Source organism: Aptenodytes patagonicus, chromosome 2, assembly GCF_965638725.1.
Source record: "Aptenodytes patagonicus chromosome 2, bAptPat1.pri.cur, whole genome shotgun sequence".
In the NCBI taxonomy this organism is placed as follows: domain Eukaryota; kingdom Metazoa; phylum Chordata; class Aves; order Sphenisciformes; family Spheniscidae; genus Aptenodytes; species Aptenodytes patagonicus.
Genome location: NC_134950.1, coordinates 46,036,596 through 46,059,891, shown reverse-complemented (window position 1 = coordinate 46,059,891; position 23,296 = coordinate 46,036,596). Strand labels below are relative to the sequence as shown.

General features: G+C 34.8%; 1 protein-coding gene across 4 annotated transcripts in view; it reads left to right on the top strand.

Annotated features, from left to right (window-relative positions):
• SNTG1 (syntrophin gamma 1) overlaps window positions 1-23,296 on the top strand; it is a 358,073-nt gene that overhangs the window by 280,055 nt on the left and 54,722 nt on the right. For all 4 annotated transcript variants that reach the window (XM_076329728.1, XM_076329726.1, XM_076329727.1 and 1 more), the window contains one exon: window positions 22,275-22,391. In XM_076329728.1, coding sequence (XP_076185843.1) covers window positions 22,275-22,391 — 117 coding nt within the window. The remainder of the gene's footprint in view (window positions 1-22,274; window positions 22,392-23,296) is intronic.

Genomic DNA, 23,296 nt, shown 5'->3' with positions numbered 1-23,296 from the left:
TGCAATGTCTTAAAAAAAGGGAGTAGGATTCCTTGAATAGAGATGGTTTCTTGCAAAATGCACCACGAGCACAATTGCTGCTCTTCTCTACAGCTGTGTATCAGGTGATTGGATCCATGGGATAAAGGGATAGAGCCATGTGTCTTGAGAAATCTGTTCTTTCCACAATTTTTGTTTTTTTAAAGATGCAAACCTACAGGCAGCTCAAAGTTAAAGGCTGAAACTCTGAGGTTCTAGTTGCTAAAGACCATAGTGAGAATGGACAACAGCCACACCTCCTCAAAAGGATCAGCATATATTTTAGAAAACTCTGTAAACAAAGCATGAATATAAATATTCAGGGTAAAGCTCAGTACACTGTAAAGTGATCAAAGATTCGTTTGGAACGTAGTCTGTTCCCATACTACAGTAATGCCATTAATTGTTCTGTAATATAGCACAACAACAGTTGAAAATGTGATCATTTTGCGGTGGGCTACTTATCATAGAGTACATGTCTAGTAAATTAAACCAATTAAGTATGCATGTGTTGTGTATCACAACTATTACATAGTGGGGATTTCTTTTTATGAAACTTGTAATAAGGGGAAACAGAGAAATCTGATTCATCAGAAGGAATAAATTACATCCTTGTAGAAGGAGAGAAATATGTATGGGGACTGAGCCGTAAACTTGCCTTCAAGAGGACAGATTTGAGGAAGAAAACTGCTTTCACCTCCCTTACTCCCATCTTCAGCCAGTCAATGTATTTTGCAGTTCCCTGTCTCTGGTCCAACTTTATTAATATGGAATTATTAATATGGAATTGTGCTGAGTGTAACTCACAGTGGAGGGGGTATTACTATTTTCTTTGCTGCTTTCTTCATGAGAAGGTCCACAAATCATAGTAAATGAATGACAATAATAACAACAACAACAATATGGTTATGTATAAATGAAGTTAGAATAAATAAAACATAATAATTAGGTACATTTTTATTTGCCCTTGATTCTCAATTCTTCATCTGCACTACAATTACTCACATTTTTAGATACTTTTATCTCAGTCTTGCCTCCTGAAGTCACAGAAAGGAAGTGGTTTGTCACATGCAGCAACTGAAGATAACACTTGCATTAGGGCATTTTCAGAACAGTTTCTATAACATCAGTTACTGGCAGTGGCAAAGAAATGCTCCTATCTCAAAAGAAGGAAGGACAAAATGCCTAGTAAACAAAAAATAGTTAACTAGCTCTAACTGTAAAAAAAGACAACAAAAATATAAACAACAGTTATAATGTCCCACCAGGCTGACATATTAATTCAGTGATCTCTGCTGTTTTGGAACTCTTGGCATGTGTGGTCAGTAAGGCATTTTCCTCTTCATTAGAATTCCAGTGGAAAGCAAAAATAAGTTTCTTGGCTTGAATAGCTTGTTGGTCATGTTATCTGTTAGGGCAGCCTGCAATTAATGTGTTCTTCTCTCATCAACATCGATCACTATATTCCAAAGGAATTACCATGGACCGTTTCTAGAAAGTCAGCCAAAAGGTCAAACTGAAAAGAGAGAGGCCAATTTGATGGACAGTGAGACTGATAAGGTCTCACAGCCCATCAAATACTGGAAAAGGAAAAGGTTTATTGATCTGTGGATGTCTTGAAATTTTAGGGAACATTAATTTCAAAAACAGACTCCCTTTTGGGTTTACCTTATGTAGAGAGGGTTGCGTTTCTTTTATTGTAGAAGGAGCTAGGAAATATCAACTAATTTAAGTTAAATAAGGTATTTCTGAGAAGAGTCAGAAAAGACTACACACATGTAAGGTTAATTTCTGACTTCTTATATACAGCAGATATTAACATGATATGCAGGGAAGGAACAGGCCTTTTTACTTGTTACATTAACACATAATTATTTATCTGAATATTAAATTATCATCTTGACTACTTTTGTCATCTTGACATTTATTTTAATAAAATACATTCTTGTCTAAGAGGCTGAATAGCTAGTTTTAACTTCTTTCTGCAAGCACATCATGAACTTCAACTGTGAAACTGATCTGATTGGGATTTTATTTCTAGATTTTTTCTTACAATATGTTTTGCCTAAAATGATTAGTCCAAACTACAAGCATGTTATCTGTTTAGGATGGAAATGCCTCTATGTCTTATTGTACGCCCTATGCATCTTGTTCAATAAAAATCAGTAATAAGACAAACTGACAGTTTCTAAGCACCTATAATGAAACATTTTCAAAGTCAGTTTATTGAAAAACATCTATTGACTAAGAATTTTTAGAGTACTATCTTTAGTCAATACAGGTGGAAAAGGTTTGTATGATCATGTGGCTTTTCAGTTCTCCCTCAGTGACAAAATTTCTACAGCATATTTTACATTTCTTCCCCATATATCTAAAAGATTCCTGATAAATACCAATAAATTTCAGTACTTAACCTTTTCTCTCAAATATCCTCCTTTTGCTAAATATCCAGTTACTAAGGAGTTTAATATATTTATCATACTTAGATATTACTAGTATCAAAAATGCATGTGAAGGTTTTGATTTTACAGCTTTGTCTATCTAAGCAAAATTTTCTGTAGAATTTTCCATCAACAATGACAACATTGCAAGTTAATCTTTTGACTGCTGTCTTGATCCTAGTATGCTTAAAAAAAAAAAAAAAAAAGCATACTTAATTTCACTTAACGAATACCCATGGGGTTTTTTATGAGCACTAGCAGGGTAATTGAAGGTTATTTTCACTTAGAATTTTTGTATATATATGTGCATATGCATATATATAGAAATAAAATTAATATGTATATATGTATTTGTATATATACGTGGATTTTAATTAGTTGTTAAAGGTAAAGGGGGGAAGGCAGTTGTCAAACTAGAGTCAAGGAACCAATCCAGTTAGAATTCCTTTATGAATATATTCTCAATTTGGAGCAGAAAATATCGGGACAGATCCATTAGCATTACAATGAGGAAACAAATGAACCTACATAGGTGTGGAAGATACTGTAACACTGACAATGTTATCCAAATGTCTCAATGTTGCAATAAGTTAAAAAGAGAAGAGAAAAAGTGATTAGAAAAGACTTGTTGACTGCACATAATGTAGCAGCTTTCCTCTAAGGCAGTAATTGTGAAAGTAGGTTTGTCTGAAAAATTATTAGAAAGATAAGATACATTTATTGGAAATTAAAAGTTCAAAGATGATGAGTATTGATAAGAAAGTGATAATTATATGGACAGCATGAAGCAATAAGAAGTTCTGAGAATGGTGTTAATACATTTAATAGTGGTGGAAAGATGATGCAAAAAATGCTGGAAGAGGACCACACAGACAAAATATTGTTGAAGAAGATTGTGGGAGAAGAGGGAAATAAACTTCCCCCTTTCTGAGCTGACAATGATGGAAAGAACACTTGAAGGTGGTAAAAAGTTAGAAAATTGGTTGCAGTTTCTATATTGGTACTATATGCATGGGCTACATATAGTACCATCTAAGACAATATCAGCAAGTAGTTCATTTCAGCAAGAGAAAAAAAAAAAAAATAATTTGGTACTGAAAGCATAATGCATATTTTAAATATGCACTAAAAATAATAGTATGTCATAGACAAAATTTCCATAATTCTGGAGGAAAAATGATAAAGACCTCATAGCAGAGATGCATGAAGAATAGAATATTTCAAGGTTTCATCCAGAGGCTTCTCTCTTTGATCAGCCAAGATGGAAGAGGAAACACAGGCATGTTTCCTTTTCTTAGAACTCATCACTGCTGTTCAGCTGTTACAGTGATTACAGCAAATGTCACCTCCTGAGAGAGCCATCATTAGGCAGGTGAGTTCTGAAAGGTGGCATCGACTTCCCTGCTAACCCTTTCCAAACAACAGGAAAATACACCCTACCTCAATAAACTATGGTAGTGTATTGAGGACAAGCACTGCCCATTCTGTTTCAATTCCCAATCTTTACATTAGCCACCATGAGTTTGCGAATGTGCTGATCTCAGCTGAAAATTGACTTGTTAGCATCTAGGGAAATCAGCATTAGATAGTCTTTCTTACAAAATCTTCCGATCCTTCTCAGAGTGGGAAACCAAATGTATTGCCTCCAGCTACTGGAGATTTTACTACACACTATAACCTTCATTTGCTATATGGGTTTTATTGGGATTTGGCATTTACCAATTGCCATGCCAGGAGGATGAATTGGTTACACCTGGTTTAGGTACGCAGTGGAATTCAAGGTTTAGAACTACACCTTGGTCTGGCCTTCAGTTCACCCGCTCCTGTCCCTACATGTACAAGTAGCTACAATGTTTATAAATTGCAGTTGGGGAAGTCGTTAGTTTCTGATTGCACTTTTAACTTATTTTACTCAACAAGCTAGCGGTGCACAGCAGATTCAGTACATTCCAAACCCGGGGAGCTGATTTTCCCTTTCACTGGATTATGGCTGTGTTCACATACATGTTCACAAATGCAATAAATAGCCTCTTGCTTCTTTACTACACAGACAAAAGTCGAGTCTCAAGGTTTCACATGAAATAAAGATTAGAATATCTTGGCAGAGCAGTGTATTTAAAACTTTCTTTTTCCATGCCGTATGTCTCATCTCTATTAAGATGAATTCAAAGGCTATAATCCTCCGCCTTTCATCAATGCTGAATTCACAAAAAAAAAGATAATGGGGAAGAATGCTATAAACCTTTAAGTTGAATGCTATTTCTCTTCTATCCACAGGCAACATGAGCATTTTTGAAAGATTTGTCTTGTCTCTACAGAAGATAAGATATTCTTGTTAAATAATTTTAATTTTCATTTTTAAGAAGAATCTTTCCCTCTAGAATTTTCCTGCATTTATGGGAAAAGAATTGGTAGCTGTCCTGTTCAAAGTTAACAGTTTATAATGAGACATATATGAGAATGAGACAGAGAGTGTTTCCATCTCCACAACTGTGTTTAACTCAGTTTTAAAACAACATCATGGCATAATGAACTGATGCAAGGCATCACTAAGGCAAGAAACTGGGGTATAATTGTGCATGTCAGATTCAGCAGCACTCAGTTGTCATGAATCCCAGTGTTTTCCAGGCATATTTATGTTTTTGATGACGTTCACAAATATACATGGATATGCCATTTTTCTCTTACTTTTGATATAATTTAATAAAAACCAACTACATGCAGCTGTACCAGATCAGCTGTATATCACCTCATATTCTGGCTTAATAGGCTGCTGTTCAGCTTGATTAAAGTTACGCAGTTAGAACAATCTCATTTAAAATAACTTCTGAAAATTCAGCTCAGTGAGCGTATGTAATAAAACCTAACTTATAATTGCTGTATAAAGGTGAATACACACAAATGTCACGGTGGCTGGCTTGCCTGTCACTCAAGCCAGTGTCCTTTGCTGCAGATGTGTTGCATCTCTATTACACTTAAAAAGGTGAATTGCATTGCTCAGGTGGATTGATAGGACAACATCTGTTCCAGTGATAAACATCTGTATGAAACATGATTTTATTTGTTTTTTAATTGCAGAATAATAACCTCCATGATGACATTGTTATTGTATCAATATTTTTAAAGTGGAATGATTAAAAAGTGTTCTACTGAAAGGTGACATGTCCTCAAAATAAATCAAGTCATTACTCTAGAAATACATTAAGGACATTGGTTTTGTTCCCTCTCCCTAGGTGTATTTTGTTTTCTTTTATTATTTTTTTTTTCTTCCTGATTTTGCATGACTTGAATTAATTATTTTTCAATATGCCATTACTGTAGTTCCTCAGAGTAACCATTCTGCAGCTCTTGACTGACAGTTATTGAACTTTCAGGTCCTATGGTACATCTGCTCTATCACCATCTGTTGTCACAGTAAGGATTTGATCAGGTTTGTTTTGAAGGAAAATCTCTGGAATGAAGCTTCCATTGTTAAATGTTTATAGAAACACACAGGGGGAGCTGAGTTCTTCCTGTTAAATTAAGCAGAAATGCACGATAGGGTGTAAATTATGCCGTGTTAATTCCCTGCATTGTATTGTCAGCTATCTATGGCACTCGGCATGGATTATTACTCCATAACATAAACCCTTGAAAGGCTTATGTTGTTTATTAATACTTTATTGAGCTTTCTGTAAAATAAAAGGAATATCTATCTATCTATATCTCTATCTATCTGTCTATCTATCTAAATAGGTTTGCCTGACATGAAATACTTTTCACTGAGCAGTTTCTTTAATTGCTTTAGATGCTTCTGAGGCACTCTCTATTATAAAAACTATGCTTTCTGCGGCTAATAAAAGATTTTTCTTCCCTTTACGTTGTAGTGCAGAGTAGCTTTTGAACTTCAGGACATAAAATTTTTAGAAGGGCAATACACACCATAGACTGTTAGAGATTTTAGGCTGAGGAAACCATGTTGACTTTTGAAAGGAAGGTCAGACTGCTTCCTGAAGATACTGGATTACCTGATGAGCTATTCATGTTGTGAGTCACTTGATGCAGTTATTGGATAGCAATGCTTATATCCTGGGGCTGCATACCCTATAGCTCATGAGAGGATGGAAGTAATTTGGACACCCGCTGGAAATTTAGATGATAGAAAAGAGTGATTAGATCAAGTTCTTATTTAAATCTCAAACTATAAGTCTCAAGCTGTGTATCAAATCATTTCTGCATGTCCAGCAAATTCAATTTTGCCTCAAGTATAGATTTCATCCTCATTTACATATTTTTCTCATTTATCTTCTCTTGTTTTTTTTTTTCTAATATTAACTTGTTAGTATAACAAGTATTAGTTAGCTAATTTTTTCTCTGCAATATTACTGTCACTCCCTGAAAATTGCTTTCAGTAAGGGTAAGTTTTGCCTGACCAAATTTAGTGACCACATCCATGTTAGATCTGTGTTCAGATTTTAGTCAATACAGGGATGAATGTACTGTATTCTCCACTAAAGGCTTAAATAGGGCAGATGAATGAGGGGAGTCTAAATGCCTTGCTCTATTGTAGACATTTAAAATTGAGTGAAATAAACAGACACATCCACAACTAGTTGTTATTAAGTGGAATCCTAAATTGATAAACAGATAAACAAATGTTACTTATTTTTCTTGTTCTGGAAGAAGAGTTACTAGTTATTGTACGTATTTTAATGACATTTCAAGGGTAGAGGACTTAGGAATCTGTGGAGAAGTGATGTGATGCCAGGCTGTTACCCGTTTGGTTCCTGAAGAACAGAGAACCATCTGGATAAGGTCCAAAACACCTGGGGTGTAGCACTACCTCAGGCAGCTCACAGGGACAAGTATGATAGCCCATCTCTTTGTGGCTTAGGGGTCTGAGTCAAAGCTTCATTCATTTCAGGTTCAAAGCTCTGAATACTTCCACAAAGAGGCTTTTTAAGAAATCAATGGAAGTTCCTGCTCTAAATAAATAAATAGATAGATAAATAGATAAATAAATAAATACATCTACTTTACGAAAGAATATGTTTATGCCTATTTTTGAGTGACAGTCATGGCTTAAAAGTATTGAACTGGTAAGTGGACAGCTTGGTCTACTGCTTTCCAGATTAAGGTGTTCTTACCAGATCTTTCACCTTGCTTTACACTCCTCTCAGGTGTGAAATCAGGCTTTTTCTGATCCCACAGGTCTTGCATGTCTTTCTGCAGTGTCATTTCTTCAACAGGAGCTGTATACCTTAGCTTTTAGCTTGATGGTTAGGTTAGAAGATGAAAGACACAGGTTTGACACACTGACTTTTCGAGTGCTGTAATTGCTAGGTTGCCATAATAAGGGCTTTCCCTTCAGCTGCTACTTTTTGCAATAATATGATCTTAACATTTTTTAATAAACCGGACCCTGCCTGTGTGCAGCCAGGGTTCTTCCGAATCAGCCCCCCTCCCCCCCCCCCCCCCGCCCCCAGCAGATTTAGGCAGAGGAATCATTGCTTCCTGATTTGTCATAAAGCTTTAACATGGACAAATACTTGCAGTTCTTCCCAGAAGCATAATTCTGTATCTATGATGACATCAGACAGTGAGAAACCACTAAATTTAAATAGCAATCAAAAAGATTGTTTTTGTTGCATCATTTTATCCCTGTGTTCTATTTATATGCATGACATAATTAAATGCTGCTTTAAGTCTCTAAACATATTTGGATCTGATATTTTGCCACTTACCCAAGAAATAGGGTATGTAACATAAATAGGACAGTGAAAGAGATACCTGCAATTTAAAAGACAGATTTTGGGGGGAAGTTGGATATTTATGATATCTGAGACTGGAAACATAAGTAGGAAATGTTAAACCAAGAAAGGGCCATTTTTTATTCTAATAGAATAAATGCTTGCATCTTTTTCATGTATTTTATTATTGAACAGGATTTTTAGCTACTATCCAAACAGGCCAACAATGCAGGAGAACAGGAAGAAAATTTCAGCATCCTTGTTTAGAAATAGATGTCTTGAATGATGTATATGTTCTGTACCTGTCTGCTTTCTGACAAGTTTCTGAAAAGTGGTAATGAAGAGAGGAAATAAGAAAAGGAGAGAAATGGAGTCACCATATCCACAAAAGATATAGGTCATCTTTTTTTTTTACAGTTATACTTAGAAAGATTAAGTATGGGTTTTTTTTTTTTTTTTTTCTCTAACCTCACCTTAAATCAGGAATTGTTAATATCCATAGCTTACCAGATGTGAATTTGTTCTACCTGGCCATTTTGGAACTTTCATTGGAGGCTGAGGCTAGAAATAAAAACATTGTAATGCTTTATTGTAATGTCTCTTTTATTGCATCAAGTGAGTGTAAAAGTTCCCAAGAATAACATTAATTTTAGTAGATTAGAATGAAGGTGTTCAGTAAGCCTATACACACTTTATTCCATGGGGAACTGTATCATCTAAATAAATTAATTGGAATCAATGAAGCATATACTTTAACTGTAGATTTTCTATTGAAGGAGCACATGGGACTCAAAAGGCTTAAAGAAAGTGTTTTTAATTACAGTGTACTTCAAGAGGAGAGGTGAATAAGCATTTCATTTTTTCTCACTCACTTATTTTACATCTATGCAGATGATCGGTGCTTCATATCATACCCTGTGAAAGAAAAAAGGTTTAGTCTCTTGAACTTCTAAGAGCAGCGGCTAAACAGAATTCTGTGGACCATCGATGGTCATTGATCTTTTCCCTTTCATCACAATAATAGTCCATGGTACCGGTGATACAGTTGCTACCTGAATTTCAGAAAATAGTTGATGGGTAAATTAGTACAAAGCAATTGACAATTCATGGGTTACCTACAAATGAAGAAGAAAAAAAAAACAAACCAAGAAGTATTAATCACTGAAAATATTTGAAGGAAAAGTGACAATAAAATTGATGGAAAATGTTAAAAAACATAGTTAATTGCAAATGCAGAAACATCCCCTAGAAATTCATAATATGAGGACATTTTTTGTCCTCTTAAACAGTCATATTTCCTGGTAAGGAGACACTGTTTAGTAAGCAATATCTGTTATATGTTTAGCACATTAGAGAACTTTTGCTTTCAATCTTACTATTTTGGGAAACAAAACTTACTATGTCCATCCTATTTTATGACACAACAAATAGAAATTTAACAGCGGCAAATAGATAAACTATTCTCAGGAGCTGACAACTGGGGAAAAAAAAAAAAATAATAATAAACATTTTCCTTGTTGGAATATCTCTTAGTGATGCTGGGTTTAGAATCAAAAGAAGTCCACCTTTACTTATGAAGAATGATTCTGGAAAATGGTGCAGGTCTGGAGAGGCAAAAGGGCCTGAAGCAATAAACAGGCAATGCTGTGGCCAGGAACTTCCAACCAAGGTCCAGACAGACGTCTGGCTTTTTTCTCTAAAACAGGTCTCTATCTGATGGCCCTGGTGGTGTGTAAGTGCTGAATGTCCAGAGGCACTCGATCCAGCTGGCGTACCCCCGAAATCCAGCAGGATCAAGATACAACAATATGCAGTTTCTAGCTGCTTTCTTGAAATATGCAGCCAGAAGTCATGCTGCTTCCCATTATTTGTTTAACAACCTACTGCTTATGGTACTTGCTTAATAGAAGCAATAGTCACTCATCACTCCAACCTATTGCTCCCGCAAGCCTGCCCTAATGGTGGTAGGTGAGATGATATGGCAGCCTCTCCTTCCCCTCCTACTGAAGTAGGCTGCTGTTCAAAACCAACCCCAGACAGTGGGAAAGGAGAGTATGCAAAAAGGATTCAGACCTCTGAGACTATGCAAAAAGGCCTTGAAGAAAAGATGCTCTCTGTGAGAGGAGAGACTTCTGGCTAAGTATTGATTATGAGTTTACATCCATCAATAATTTAATAAAGTTCCTGTAGGTCACTGTTCGCTCTTCGCAGGGCCTTGAACTATTCCATCAGGATCTCTCCTTCAGCCACACAGATGGCACCCACAGCTGATTTTTTATGTTGTCTTCCCTGTGGGTGAAGGAGCCTGCCTGTCCCTCTGTAGAGCTCTCTGTGGATATAGACCCTCAGTGTCTAACACTGAAGTTAGAGCTTCATTCAGGACCCAATCCTAATTTTAGGGTATTAACGTCCTTTATGGGTTGTATCCCTCAGTTGTTCATGATGGTGGGACACTTTGCATTAAAAAAAATTGTCTGAGTGGAAGAAAGCTCTGATGTTATTGCAAAATAATTGTTATCCAGTACTCATTAAAGACTGAGCTTTTCCAACGAAACTACAAAATCCATGGAAATACTGAGAGATGTCAGAGACAAGTCTACTATTGACCGGCATCACCCCACTGTCGAAAAATAATTAAGTACAACATGAGTTCAATAAATGTTATGAACTCTACTGCTAGCTCCCTGCCAGAGGGCATGGGCATATGAGCAGTGAAAGGTCCTTCAGGATAGCCTAGGTTCAATCTAAACACCAGGCAAATTAAAACAGGCTTTATTCTTACAAAGCAAAAAAATTAGATTATTGTTAAAAATTAAGTTATGAAGAGAAACATGAAAACAATATTATGTAGAATATACTGAATATCATGGTTTTGATCTAATCATCCCCTAAGGTTTCTTTTCAGCTCCTGAAGGAGGTATTTTAACAGTAGTTTTCCTCTACCTCGCTGTCTTTCAGAATGGGACTGCATTCTGGTTCTCTTTCTCAACCCAGTTGTACTTGGATACCACTGTTTGAAAATTAATATTTAAAGTGGTTCCAGAGTAGTCCCACTTCTCCTTATTTCTTAGTAATTAGTTTAGGAAGACTTTTATTTACTTCAAGATTGTGTAAGAATGCAAGTTATACATCATTACTTTAATCCTTTACATGCCAGCTTTTCCATTCTGTTTAGAAAGTCAATTGAATTTCAAGTAATTTCAAGATATTTAGCATCTCTATTCTCTTCTCGTCTGACTTCTCACCTCCTCTTTCCCTTCCTCCTCAATCTCCATAGAATATCAGCGTCCTTCACAAACCATAACCATTTTTCCCCCGTTAACAACTGAGAAGGGATGATAGGATTAATCTTTCATTTCTCAATATCTGCTTATGAGCAATAGAAGAGTCCTACTGTCTTCAATCTCAAGGTTGCCTTACCTGCAAGCAGTCTGTACTAAAAATTCCTTTGCAGAGTGTATTTTAAGGATGAAAGTCCGTAGTGAGGTCTGATACGCTGCCCCACTGAAAATTAGGGTAGATATAAAATGTGTTCATTTAGAAAATCCTGGACAACTACAGATGGATTATGAAATGTGAACTACTACATTTGGTATGTACTACTGTGTGTGCCATAGACGAATAATGTGGCACTGTAACAAAAACAATGCTGAAGCTGGTTTGCTAAGAATAGTAAGTCAGGACTATTTTAAAACAGATTCTAAGACAGATACGACTGCTTTGAGATCAAACAGTCACAGAATCACAGGATTATTTAGATTAGATGAGTTGTAGGTCATCTGGTAAAAACCCAGCTCAGAGAATGGCCAACATAAATCAAGTTGCTCAAGACTTTCCCCAGTCAAGTTCTGAATATCTTTAAGAATGGAGATTTCATAACATCTCTTGCCAAGAGAAATAATTCAATTCAGTATTTTTTTAAGTACTAAAAGACATCAAAGGTGCTTTGATACATGATTTCTTTGCCATAATGCCACAAAATAGACAAGATAGACATAGTGAATAAATCTCTTTCTGTAGATCTAACAAGGTACATACTCTAGATTTCAATTGCAGAATATTTATTTGCTTTTATAAAAATAGTCAGTTTTTCAGGCTGTTGTGATTGAAAGTTCAAACTCTGAAGGCAGTTGAAAGAGAAAAGCAGTGACCCATAATGTTACCTCTATTTAGCTGTAGTGGAAGATGAATACTCTTTGTGACCAATTTGTTAAAATGCTGCAAGTTTTACCCATTTGACTGTAATTTTTTTCAAAAGTAGTCTTCATGAGCCATTCAGAATCCACTGAAAATCCTTTTAAAATCAAAAAACATTATTGAAAAATTTATGGCTTTCAGAATACTCTGTTAGATGATATGTGGCTAGGAAGTATGAAATAAGCATAAATACATGCTTGATTTCCTAATGACATTCAGCTTATTAGATTGACATGCAGAATTATTTGAAACAGAAGGAAAGTTCAAGTTAGGTGTTTCTGTACCAAATATGTTTCTGATGACATTTTAGAGGCATTTTTTTAAACTTTTTTTTTTGGCTAGTGATTTTTTTTAATATGTGATAAATTTGGTGATTGTCTAGATTGTCTAGAAGTTTTACTTTAAATCAATTTTATATTGTCAAAAGCAAAGTCTTTTTTGTCAGATTTTATTCAAGATAATGACTAACAAAAAAGAAAAATTTCAATCACTCCTATTAATGTTGTGGAGTTAGTAATAAGTGACCAATATGATTGTAAAAATGTCTTGTTTTCATAATTCTGTGTTCTGTTCCTCCTACTTATGATCATTTTTTTATATTTATCTTTGAAATACACTTTGATTTAAAGGAAGATTAGAGGATAAGTGTTGCCTGATGTTTCTGATAAGGAAGAAATCATATTATCCATATATGTCAAATTTATGGATTAGTTTACAATTTCTTATTACATGATATGAATTGAAATATGAACTGAAGTTGCCCATTTTTTATAGATCAAGAAGAATATTTTTCATTTTCTATTTAGAAATTAAACTTAATTAGACTTATTGCATAATGATCTCAAAAACTGTGAATTCATTAGACAAAAGATTATTTGGTATAGCTAATGAGCGATAAAATTACCTTAGGGAGTATTCTTTATTTATTTGAACATTAAATTTTTATACTGCCTGTTATTTTTTTTCCCTGTTAGTAACTGGCACCGGTAATGTTAGTTCACCAAAGACACTGTGCAGATGCATCAAATACTTCTCATCTGTAGATTTTCATGTTCTGTAGGAGAGCTGTGTGGCCTTCACTTATTTCTGACTAATCCACCAGTAGATAAGACTTCTTCATTGTTTCCCTTCTCTTAGTAAACTTTGCTGCTATGCATTTTGGCAGTTGCTGGAGATACTGATGTCCGGAAGGTTTAATAAGAAAATTTAATAACTAATGTTGCTTAAAAGAGACATCCGTCCTCATTAATAGTTGTAAAGAAATGCTGACTGCACCATACCCAAGTGTCATGTATCACTTGCCATCATGTTTCTGATTACAGTAGTCATTAATCTCTGAAGAATTTTATATATATTATTATTTTTGAATTGGCTCTAATAATTGCTTCATTATGTGCATTTCTGTGAATGTGGAACTTAGTTTCAGATGGTGTTTTGGCTTGTTGTAATAGTACAGTCCTTCCCTTGATGCTGTGAGTTCTTAGAAATTAGCAACTTTCCTTGAACCTTTATCAAATTTTTTCATAATAAAAAAAAGTTACCTAATCACCAGCTGTCCTTTCCTAGATCTTCTTTCTCACAGCAAAATCCTGGTGCTGGTAAGGAAGGAAAAAAACCCATGTCACTACTCCTACTTCTTCAGTCACACTCTCTTCATTCAAAACAATTCATTAACTGAACATGGATTATGAAAACAGTGGATTTATGCAGAAAACTGATTGTTTGTACTTTTGAAAATAAAATTTCACCTCTTGATGACTTTTTCTTCTTTCATGCATTGACTTCTTAAAAAATGAATGAGTTGCTAAAAGGCAATGTAATTCTAGTCTAAATTTATTCAAATATTTTTGGAGATTTTATTTATATTTATTATTCTGGGAGTATATAAGTAGCAATTGTGTTCTCTGAGAGCCCTGAGAAAGCCTTAAGAACACTTCAAGCTTGCAGCAGTCTTTTTCTTTTGATAATCAGATAGGACAGAAAATAATTGTTTCTCAGTATAAATACCAAAAGAGGTTTTCCAAACATTAATAGCTATTTTCATCAGTTTGTAAGTATTGCCATTTAAATGACTAAGAATAGAAAGTAAAAATCTGGCTCTCTAATAGTCATCACCCAGTAGCCATGTATAGCATTATTCCATAGAATTTTGATGTTGGTTTCATCAGAGGATGAAGTATTTAAATATAATATTTTAAGTCTAAACAGGCTTTTGTATACTTAAATATTTATCTGCACTGCTAATTTTATAGATAGTTCAAACTTCAGTCTCACAAAGGTATAAAAATATTTGTAATTCAGGTCTTGTGAAGTTATTACCAAAAAAAGGGATTTCTGAGAGATATGTTTATTTTGCTGTGCAGCACCAGAGACTTAAAAGACAGCTTTAAGTATACACTGAGTATTTGCAGTTTTATTCTGGCTTTGTGAGCACTTTGAAGAGTAAACATCTAATTTTATAGAAATGTAATTTTAATGTTATGCAAACTCAAAACTTATATTGTTAAAATTAATTTCAAACAAGTCTAATCTATTACTCCTCATCTGTATTTTCTATATACTCAGACATTTGGGGTTCTCACACTTTTATGGTTACTTTCTCCTCTGGATGGAGCTCAGTAAGCAGAAATTTAACAGGCTTTCAGGATGTTAGCAGCGCAGCTACAGGAGTAGTATGATCTCTCAGAGACAAACAGATAGCCTAAATTGCACTAGTTCTGTCCAAGTTCTGCTTACCGGTCCTTTTCAGAGAAACAGAAAATGCAAATCAAAACAATGTCTGGAACCAGTCATTGAAATCTAATTCAAAACTACTCCTGGGATGAGTTAAGAATGATAATAAATGCTTTCATAAGTGATTCACTCGCACTGGTACCTGAGAAAGATGAGTATGTCAGTTGTTTGCTTGGTGGCACCACCAAAAGTCTGAAAGACACTGCCTAGTGACTTGTAATATGCTGATCTTTTTCTTCATTCAGAATGTTTCAGTAGTCTAACCTGAGGTGACAAAGATGAATGTGACACATTGTTCATAGGAAAGGAGAGGCCATACCCTCCAGCTTGATTATCTGAAATATATTTTGTTTGCCCCATTTATATTTAAGAGCCTCAAAAAAGTATTACATTTATACTGTGTACATTTAGAAGAGGAAAAAAATAGACATTAATCAAAAGTCCTAAACACAGTCAAGCTATTAGGCTTTGAATAGATGATGTTTACATTCTTACCACCTGAGTGTTGAGCTTTCTGTATTGCACTGCTACCTGTTTAAACCCTCAAAAAACCCAGAAATTTTATCCTGGGTTAAAACTGACAGTCTTCCTTGTGCCTGCTTGTAAATTCAGCAGGTGAAAAATGGACAGGCAGGAATTCAAATACGACCATATACCAAAGGTGTTTTTCCCAGTAAAAAACCCAGAATCCTACTGGTTGCAGGTACCCAATAGCAAAAGGAGGGGGAATGATGACAGTGTGATATATAGCAATTTTTTTAGTCAGGATGTGTGTGAGACCTGCTCATTATCAAAGAGTTTGCTGAGAGCTGCTCTGTTGAGAGTGTCAGAGAAGGTCTGAAGCTTCTCAGGTTGGCTGTCAGATGCCTGTGATGGTAGCAGGACTGAGTCTCCTCAGTGATAAACCTGGCAGCCAAATGAACCTCCTCAGGTATGTGTTAAATTGCTCCGAAGGTGAGTTATGTGGCAGGTAAACAAGAGAAGTCTCTACAAGAAGAAAGGAGTCTCTTTCAAGCGAGGAAAGCAGATCACTCTAGACAACACAACATCTAGCTACTATACCTATTAACTAGGAAAATGCTTAACTCAATCCCATGTAAAATGCACACATCCCTGGTGCAATTCACAGGATTTACCATATGCTGGCTAGCTACTCTAGTTGATGATTTTTTTTTTTTTTAATTACCCAGTCAATATCCTGCAAGCCAGGACTAGCATGAGCTATTTTTGTACTGATTCCTTCTAGTAATTTCACACACACACCCCAAATTAATATAGATTGGTATCTAATACTGCAGTTCGCATCCAAATCTATCTTTGTAAAAACAGCTGCATAAGGTCTTTCTTGGAAAAAGTCTTAATGCAGGAATGTTGCAATTTCTAAATGCTAATCACCTCTTTTAAAATGAACAAATTCAAATTGTAATGAATTTTAAATACATGTAATTGTTCAACTTGAATAATTTAAGGGAAGCAAAAAACTCCCCAAGTTTTAATGTTGACATTTTGACAAAGGCACACAGTTGCCCAATTAATGTTCAAATTGACTTTGTCTTTAGAAGAATTTATTTCAATGAACAGATACTTAGAAGTCTTAAATAAGTAAAATGAGTGCTTTGAAATAAATTGTAGCTATTAACATGTAATATTGGATGAAAAACTGAATGAATGAGACAAAATTTTGCTCTGGGATAGTAGACTATAACAAGTAGAAGATTGTGAGAAACCTGGAAAAGCAAAGTACAGATCTTTACCTGTTCAGAAAGCTGTCCTGTATCCACATGTAGCCATCACTTTTCAAATCTGTGAAGGCAGTGAAGGCATGAAGCAGTCAATATAGTCCTGATTTCTAGCAAGATCTGGTAGATCTCATTGGGCAGGTGCTAAGATTTCTCATGGGATGGTGTTGGATGTAAACTGTAATGCAGGTTTTTCAAACAGTGCTGTTAATGTTGGATAGATGTCTGCAGAGGTCCAGGCAAGTTTTGTTACCCTAAACAACTGTCTTCACTCTGATTATGATATTGTATGCTAAGAAAGCAAATATACTGTTTTCAGTCTTTGATATGTTTTCAGTTATCTGGGGTGTAAGGAAAAAATCATCTTCCATAACTAAGAATTCTTTTCTTCTTTCTCTGGTACTGTTTACTTTAAGACCCATAAATATTTACTTCATTTTTGTGTGATCATTTGAAAAACAGAACAGGACAAAACCAAATGGAAAATCTATACTCAGCCTTGGTCTGGTAAGAAGATGACAAACATGAGTTCTTACCCAGAAGGAAATTAAACTATATGAGATACAATAAATGTGTAATCTTATAATCTCCCATAATAATTTTATAATCTCCAATAATAAATGCAATGCTTAGAGATTGAATAATCTATTAGTAGGTAGGTGGTTCAAAAATATGAAGGTGATCTTTGTCAGTGATAGCTCTAAAGCACACAGGATAGAAAGGAGGAGATATAACAGAGGAGAACTGAAGGGGGAAACTATTTTGCAAGCAATCATTTTCTGGTTTTATACATTCATAATTTTTCTTATTTCAAGGAATGACAGAATGACTGAGGTCATAAGGAACCTCTGGAAGTCATCTTGCCCAACCCCCCTGTTCAAGCAAGGCCACCTAGAATAGGTTGCCCAGGACATTGTCCATCCACAATTCAAATAAAAAAATAGTTCATTTCTAAATTTTGAAGTTCAGAAATAAAAGCCAAAGGGAATATTTGCCAAAGCTGTTCCTTTGCTATTAATAATTTCATGGCATAATTTTCTAGAAAATACTGACTATTACTGATGTTTATTTGTCACAAAACATAATGAAGCAAATGAGGTTTCATATTATTTTAAATATAATCTGAAACATATGTAAAATAACCTCTCATTGCCATCTGTTTTCTGATTCTTTGAGATTACTTTTCATATGCAGGCTGCCTTGTTTTAGTGGACTTTGTCTGTGAAGGAGATAGAAAATAATTCACATGAATTAAAAAAAAAAAAAAATTATGGAAATACTACCAGGCTTTCCACAAACGTGAAAAATAAGATAGGACATATTTTGACTATATTTACAGTAGAGCAAAATTTTTCTAGCATTCATTCAAAATTGTATATGATTAGTTCTTCCGTTGACTTTGAAAAAAAATTCTTATTCAGCATAAAAATCCTAAGCCTTTTAAATACAGGACTGTTTTTGCCAATGATTGCATTGCGATCACATTTTTTGTTCCATTTTAGTGTGGTTTTATGTGTTTTTCTGCTAACAATTGACTGTAATGAATTTTGAGACTATCATACAGAGAAAACGATATTAATACCAGGGTAGAGAGCATATCTGAGTTCCTCATCCCTCATCATTTTTCTCCTGTGTTGTCTGACATATTCATTTGTCTTCTGACTCCATGTTTATCCTGTTGCCCTACAGCACTGTTTCACATAATTTGAGTATGAATATGAGACTTCCAAGATAAAAAGCTGTCAGTGTATCTGTTCTGATCTTTGAATCTCCTCACTCATGTAATGTCACATACATTTTACATTTCATTTTGGGGAAATTTTCTTGTATTTTTATCTTACTGTTCTTCCTAAAATATAATAAAATTTGTGTAAAAAGTCTGGAGAAGTCTCTCTGAAAGTCAAGGCTATTTAAGTCATTTTAGCAATATGTTGGACTGATATGAAATATGGCAATTTATGACAATTTATCTTGCTTGATTAGGATGTCCGTGTGATGTAAGTACATACTAAATTGGGAGATTATGGATTTTTGACTGAAGAAAGTGTCCCATTTCATTTATCATTTAGATACAGATTTTTTAAACTGTACATGATTTAACTCATAACCCATAATAACTTATTGAATCTTTGTTACTGAACCAGCAGCCAGTAAGTTAACTAATTTGTGTCACCATTTCATTTTGAAGAATGAGCTGCTCCAGGTAAGTTAGAAACCAGGACTGCAAAAATTATCTTTTAAGTGGAATGTGATCACAAATAAAATCTGTTTTCCCCACCACCGCCACCTTTGTTGATAATGGTCAGCAGTTTACAGGGACTCAAAAAAACTTTTCTAAGATTAAAAAACTAACCTGGTTTTTAAATTTATAAAGGGGCATGCTATGCACTGTCTATTTTGGGATTCACATTTATTTCCATTCATCATGTGTCTGTGGTTGTAGACGTTTCTTTGCAGATAGAATCTCATGAAATTCCATATTTTAGGCCAAGTCCACATGTACAGCATTAAGATATGTTCCAAAACCCACAAATCAAATTTCATATTCATCCACTGTTTAAATACATACATACACATGAACTATTAATTTGGAAATTTAAGATCCCCTTCCAAATAAATAATTTTCTTGAAGTTGTTCATAGTCAAAGCTTTTTTAGAAGTCAAAATGTTTACCAGTAACATACATGTCTCAAGAATGTGGCCTCTATTTTATCTCATAAGTGAAACATTTTCAACAGTTTCTCAGATACATTATGTAAAAATTACAGTATTTCATCTAACTTCACATGTTCAGTGTGTTTAGATAAACTGAGACCGCTTTAGGAACACATAAGTAAAATAGTTATCAAGTATTTGTTCATTTTTGCCCTGTTTTCCACAATCTAGCCCACACGTGAATATGCATGTGCGCGCAAACAACTTTGTAAGTGTTCCTAATTATAATCATACAGCCTTTGCTTACTAGTTCTTCTGTACATTTAATAGTAGGTATTTAATCTGAAGGAGAAATGCTTTTTTGTTAATAAAACCTTGGTACAGCAGATTGTCTGAAAAATCAATCTAATCCTCATGATCTACAGAGGCAAGGGAGAAATATCTAAAAGAGCAATTGCCTTAAATTTCATGGCTGCTTTAGCATTAAGGCAATCAAATGTGAAATATCAATACATCTGCACAGCATGAGTGACTGTATCTTGTTATTCTGATGAATAGTAGAAGCAGAAATGAGGAATGTGAAAAAGAAAAACACTAACTGAAAACAGATTACATACAGTGTGCTACAGTGATATTTAATATCATCAGGCAAGATGATATCTTACCGTGTGTCCGATTTTAATGAAACAAATCAAGAGAGAACCAAATCAATTCAGTTTAATTACTTTAAAAGCGTAGAAGTCTCAATTCCTAGAAATTAGAGATCATTCATTCTCTTTCAGTTACAGAGAGGAAAATGTGCCCAACTTCTGCACATAGTAGTACAATTTTTTATACTAATTTTACTCTTCTGTGTAGCCCCTCTCAGTCACTGAGCTCTACAGATTCCTACCAAGTCAGAGGGATAGGGATCCATACTTATCCTGCATTGGATAACATACAAAATAACAGAAATGAGGGAAATCTGAATAAACATTGAATTGAAATAATTTAAAACTTCTCTTACTGTACCTGTCAGGGTTTTTTTTTTCTGACTATTTCTTCATTCAGGAATGAATGATATTTCAGAAAACATGGCTTTTTAGTTATTGCATTATATAGTGTTATTTCGTTATATAATGTTGAGCACTCTGCTTGATTCTTGCGTATTGTGGTACAGCTCTGTTTTCTTTTTGAGTTTTATAAACTTGTTTAATCATCAAACCAGCAGATACTTAAATATATGTTATTCATTGGACCCGAGACAATATTACAGTACTAGTTTTTGCTATTGGCAAAATAACTAAATGTTGAGGTTTCACTGTAAGTATTAGAGGAATGGACCTTCTCCCTGTCTATGTTTATAGACCATAAAATATCTAATAAACTGTGATGGAGACTAATAGCATAGATTCCATACATGGGGATTTGAAAAAGCCATTAATTTCCCGTGTGTTACAATACAATCCAACCCAACAGAAAAACAGAAAGGAAAAAAAAAAAGAAAAAAAAACAACAGACCCCCCCATTTATTTTAATGTATATTCCATGAAGAACTGTTGATGAAAATCCTCTTCCCAACAGTAATGAAATAAACTTGTGTAAATCACTTTTTTAAAAGTACGAGACATACAAAATCTCAAAGGATAAAAGACGCAGTACAAACATTCATTTTAGGTACATTTATACCATTGGTAAACTTACTAATTCAATGACTATTAATATGATTGTAGTTATTTTTCCTAAACTGGTTTCCTTACATGTTCATTACTGACATTTGAGACAGAGAATGCCCCATGCCTACTTAATGTAGAAATCAGTTTCACAAAGAGATTTAAAAACAGATCTATTCCATTAGCAGCACTGTATGAAATATGGGTTGATCTATTTTCCATAGCAGTAGTGTACCAGTACACACTGAAAATTGTATTTTATTACTAATGGCATGGTTATAAATCAAAAGTTGCATGATGTGTCTACTCCCTGTTCAGATGTTCTCCAGAAGTTGGTATAGTGGTGACTCATACTCTGTTACTCTTTAAGGATTTGATATTAAATTACTCAAACTTAATAGATGGATAGGTAGGGAATTAGATCCTAAAATGGGTTTGAATAAGTTCTAGTTCATACATCTATGTTGGAAGATCTGCAAGTAGTGGTAAGAATCAACAGCATTCTGGTTACTTCTTAGCTGTAGATGAAGTCTGTTCAAAATAGTGTCTGAAAACAGCCTGTTAATTTGCTATTCCTAAGCAAGGAGGTTCAAAACTCCTACACAAGGATTTTCAGAGGGAAAAAAAAAAAGCTTGTTATTATTTGGAAATAAAATTTGTAAGATCATATTGTTTAATGCATAATTGTGAACTTGTATGTGGAGACTGTATCTACATTGCAGTGTAACAACAGTTACTTGATTTTGTATTCCTGCCTAGTGGTTCCTTACACTTCACTTGCATTAAATTTCTCTGACGTGACCCGTCAGCAAATATGTAGAATTACTTCAGGGAGCTTTTAATGAGATGATAGACCTTAAACATCCACTGAGTATGTGGTTTAACTTTTTTGTTGTTGCTAGTACAATAAATATTTGTTCTGATGTTTTTGGATCCTTTATACAAGTACGTGATTGTAAGTGAACTGCTAATACACCATATTGTGTCAGTGGTTCAAGGTTTGTAGCTACGTAAAATTTGACAGACATCAGCTTACTTTCATGAAATATTTGCAATTCATTTGAAGAAAGTGTCTGAGGAATTTGTCAACACTATTGATTTTTCTGTCAGATAGTCTACATGGGCTGGACAGAAGAACGGGAACAAGACTCCCTTCAGGATCGAATGTACACACCAAAGTTTCTAGCACTGAGGGGATCTTCCCTATATAAATTCATAGCACCTCCAGTAAGTATGTTTGTCATTCTTAGTGGGAATAAATGTTATTAAAATAATTTCATGTAATATTTACAAGGCTTTCACAATGAGATATCACTCATTGACCTAACAGGATTTCAACTTACAACACTGAAAATTCCCAGGGTATGTGGTATAGCTGTTTGTCACGATTGGGCATCTAACAAGAATTTTTCCCCCACTTACCTGAGCACTTAGAAAAATAAAAGAGAAATCCACTTGTGCTGAAAGGGGGCTTTTCATTTTCCTTTGGCAGGCAGAACAAGCCTGAAGCAAGATGGTTAGATTTAAACTGAACTATCATTCTAGTCAAACTGCTGAGATTTGGGGAAATAGTAAAGCTTTTTACATGCTGTAGAAATGGCAATATCTCTGTATTTAGATTTCATCCTGAATGTAACTTTTACGCTACTTGGGAGCACCAAAAGGAAGGTAGGGAAGCAAATGAAATTGTTTAGGTTAAATATATTAATTGGAATCTGACTGGCAACACTAGGCAAAATTTTAGCTGTTGTCTCATACTCAGCAATTTACTTTCACAGTTTTATGGTACATCTAAACTGCGGTAAACAGAGATATAGTCTAGCTAACTTTTAGGCCAGTAGCTAAGGAGCCAGTAGCAGTCCCATACTGGCAGCAGGGACAGTCATGTGCATTTATTTGTTCTGTTTATTGGGTGACCTTTCTGACTGCTGCTAAACCCTGTGTTGCCAGATCCAGGCTGTAGCTCCTTCCTGCCTGAATCATAGAATCATAGAATCATAGAATAGTTTGGGTTGGAGGGGACCTTTAAAGGTCATCTAGTCCAACCCCCTGCAATGAGCAGGGACATCTTCAACTAGATCAGGTTGCTCAGAGCCCCGTCCAACCTGACCTTGAATGTTTCCAGGGATGGG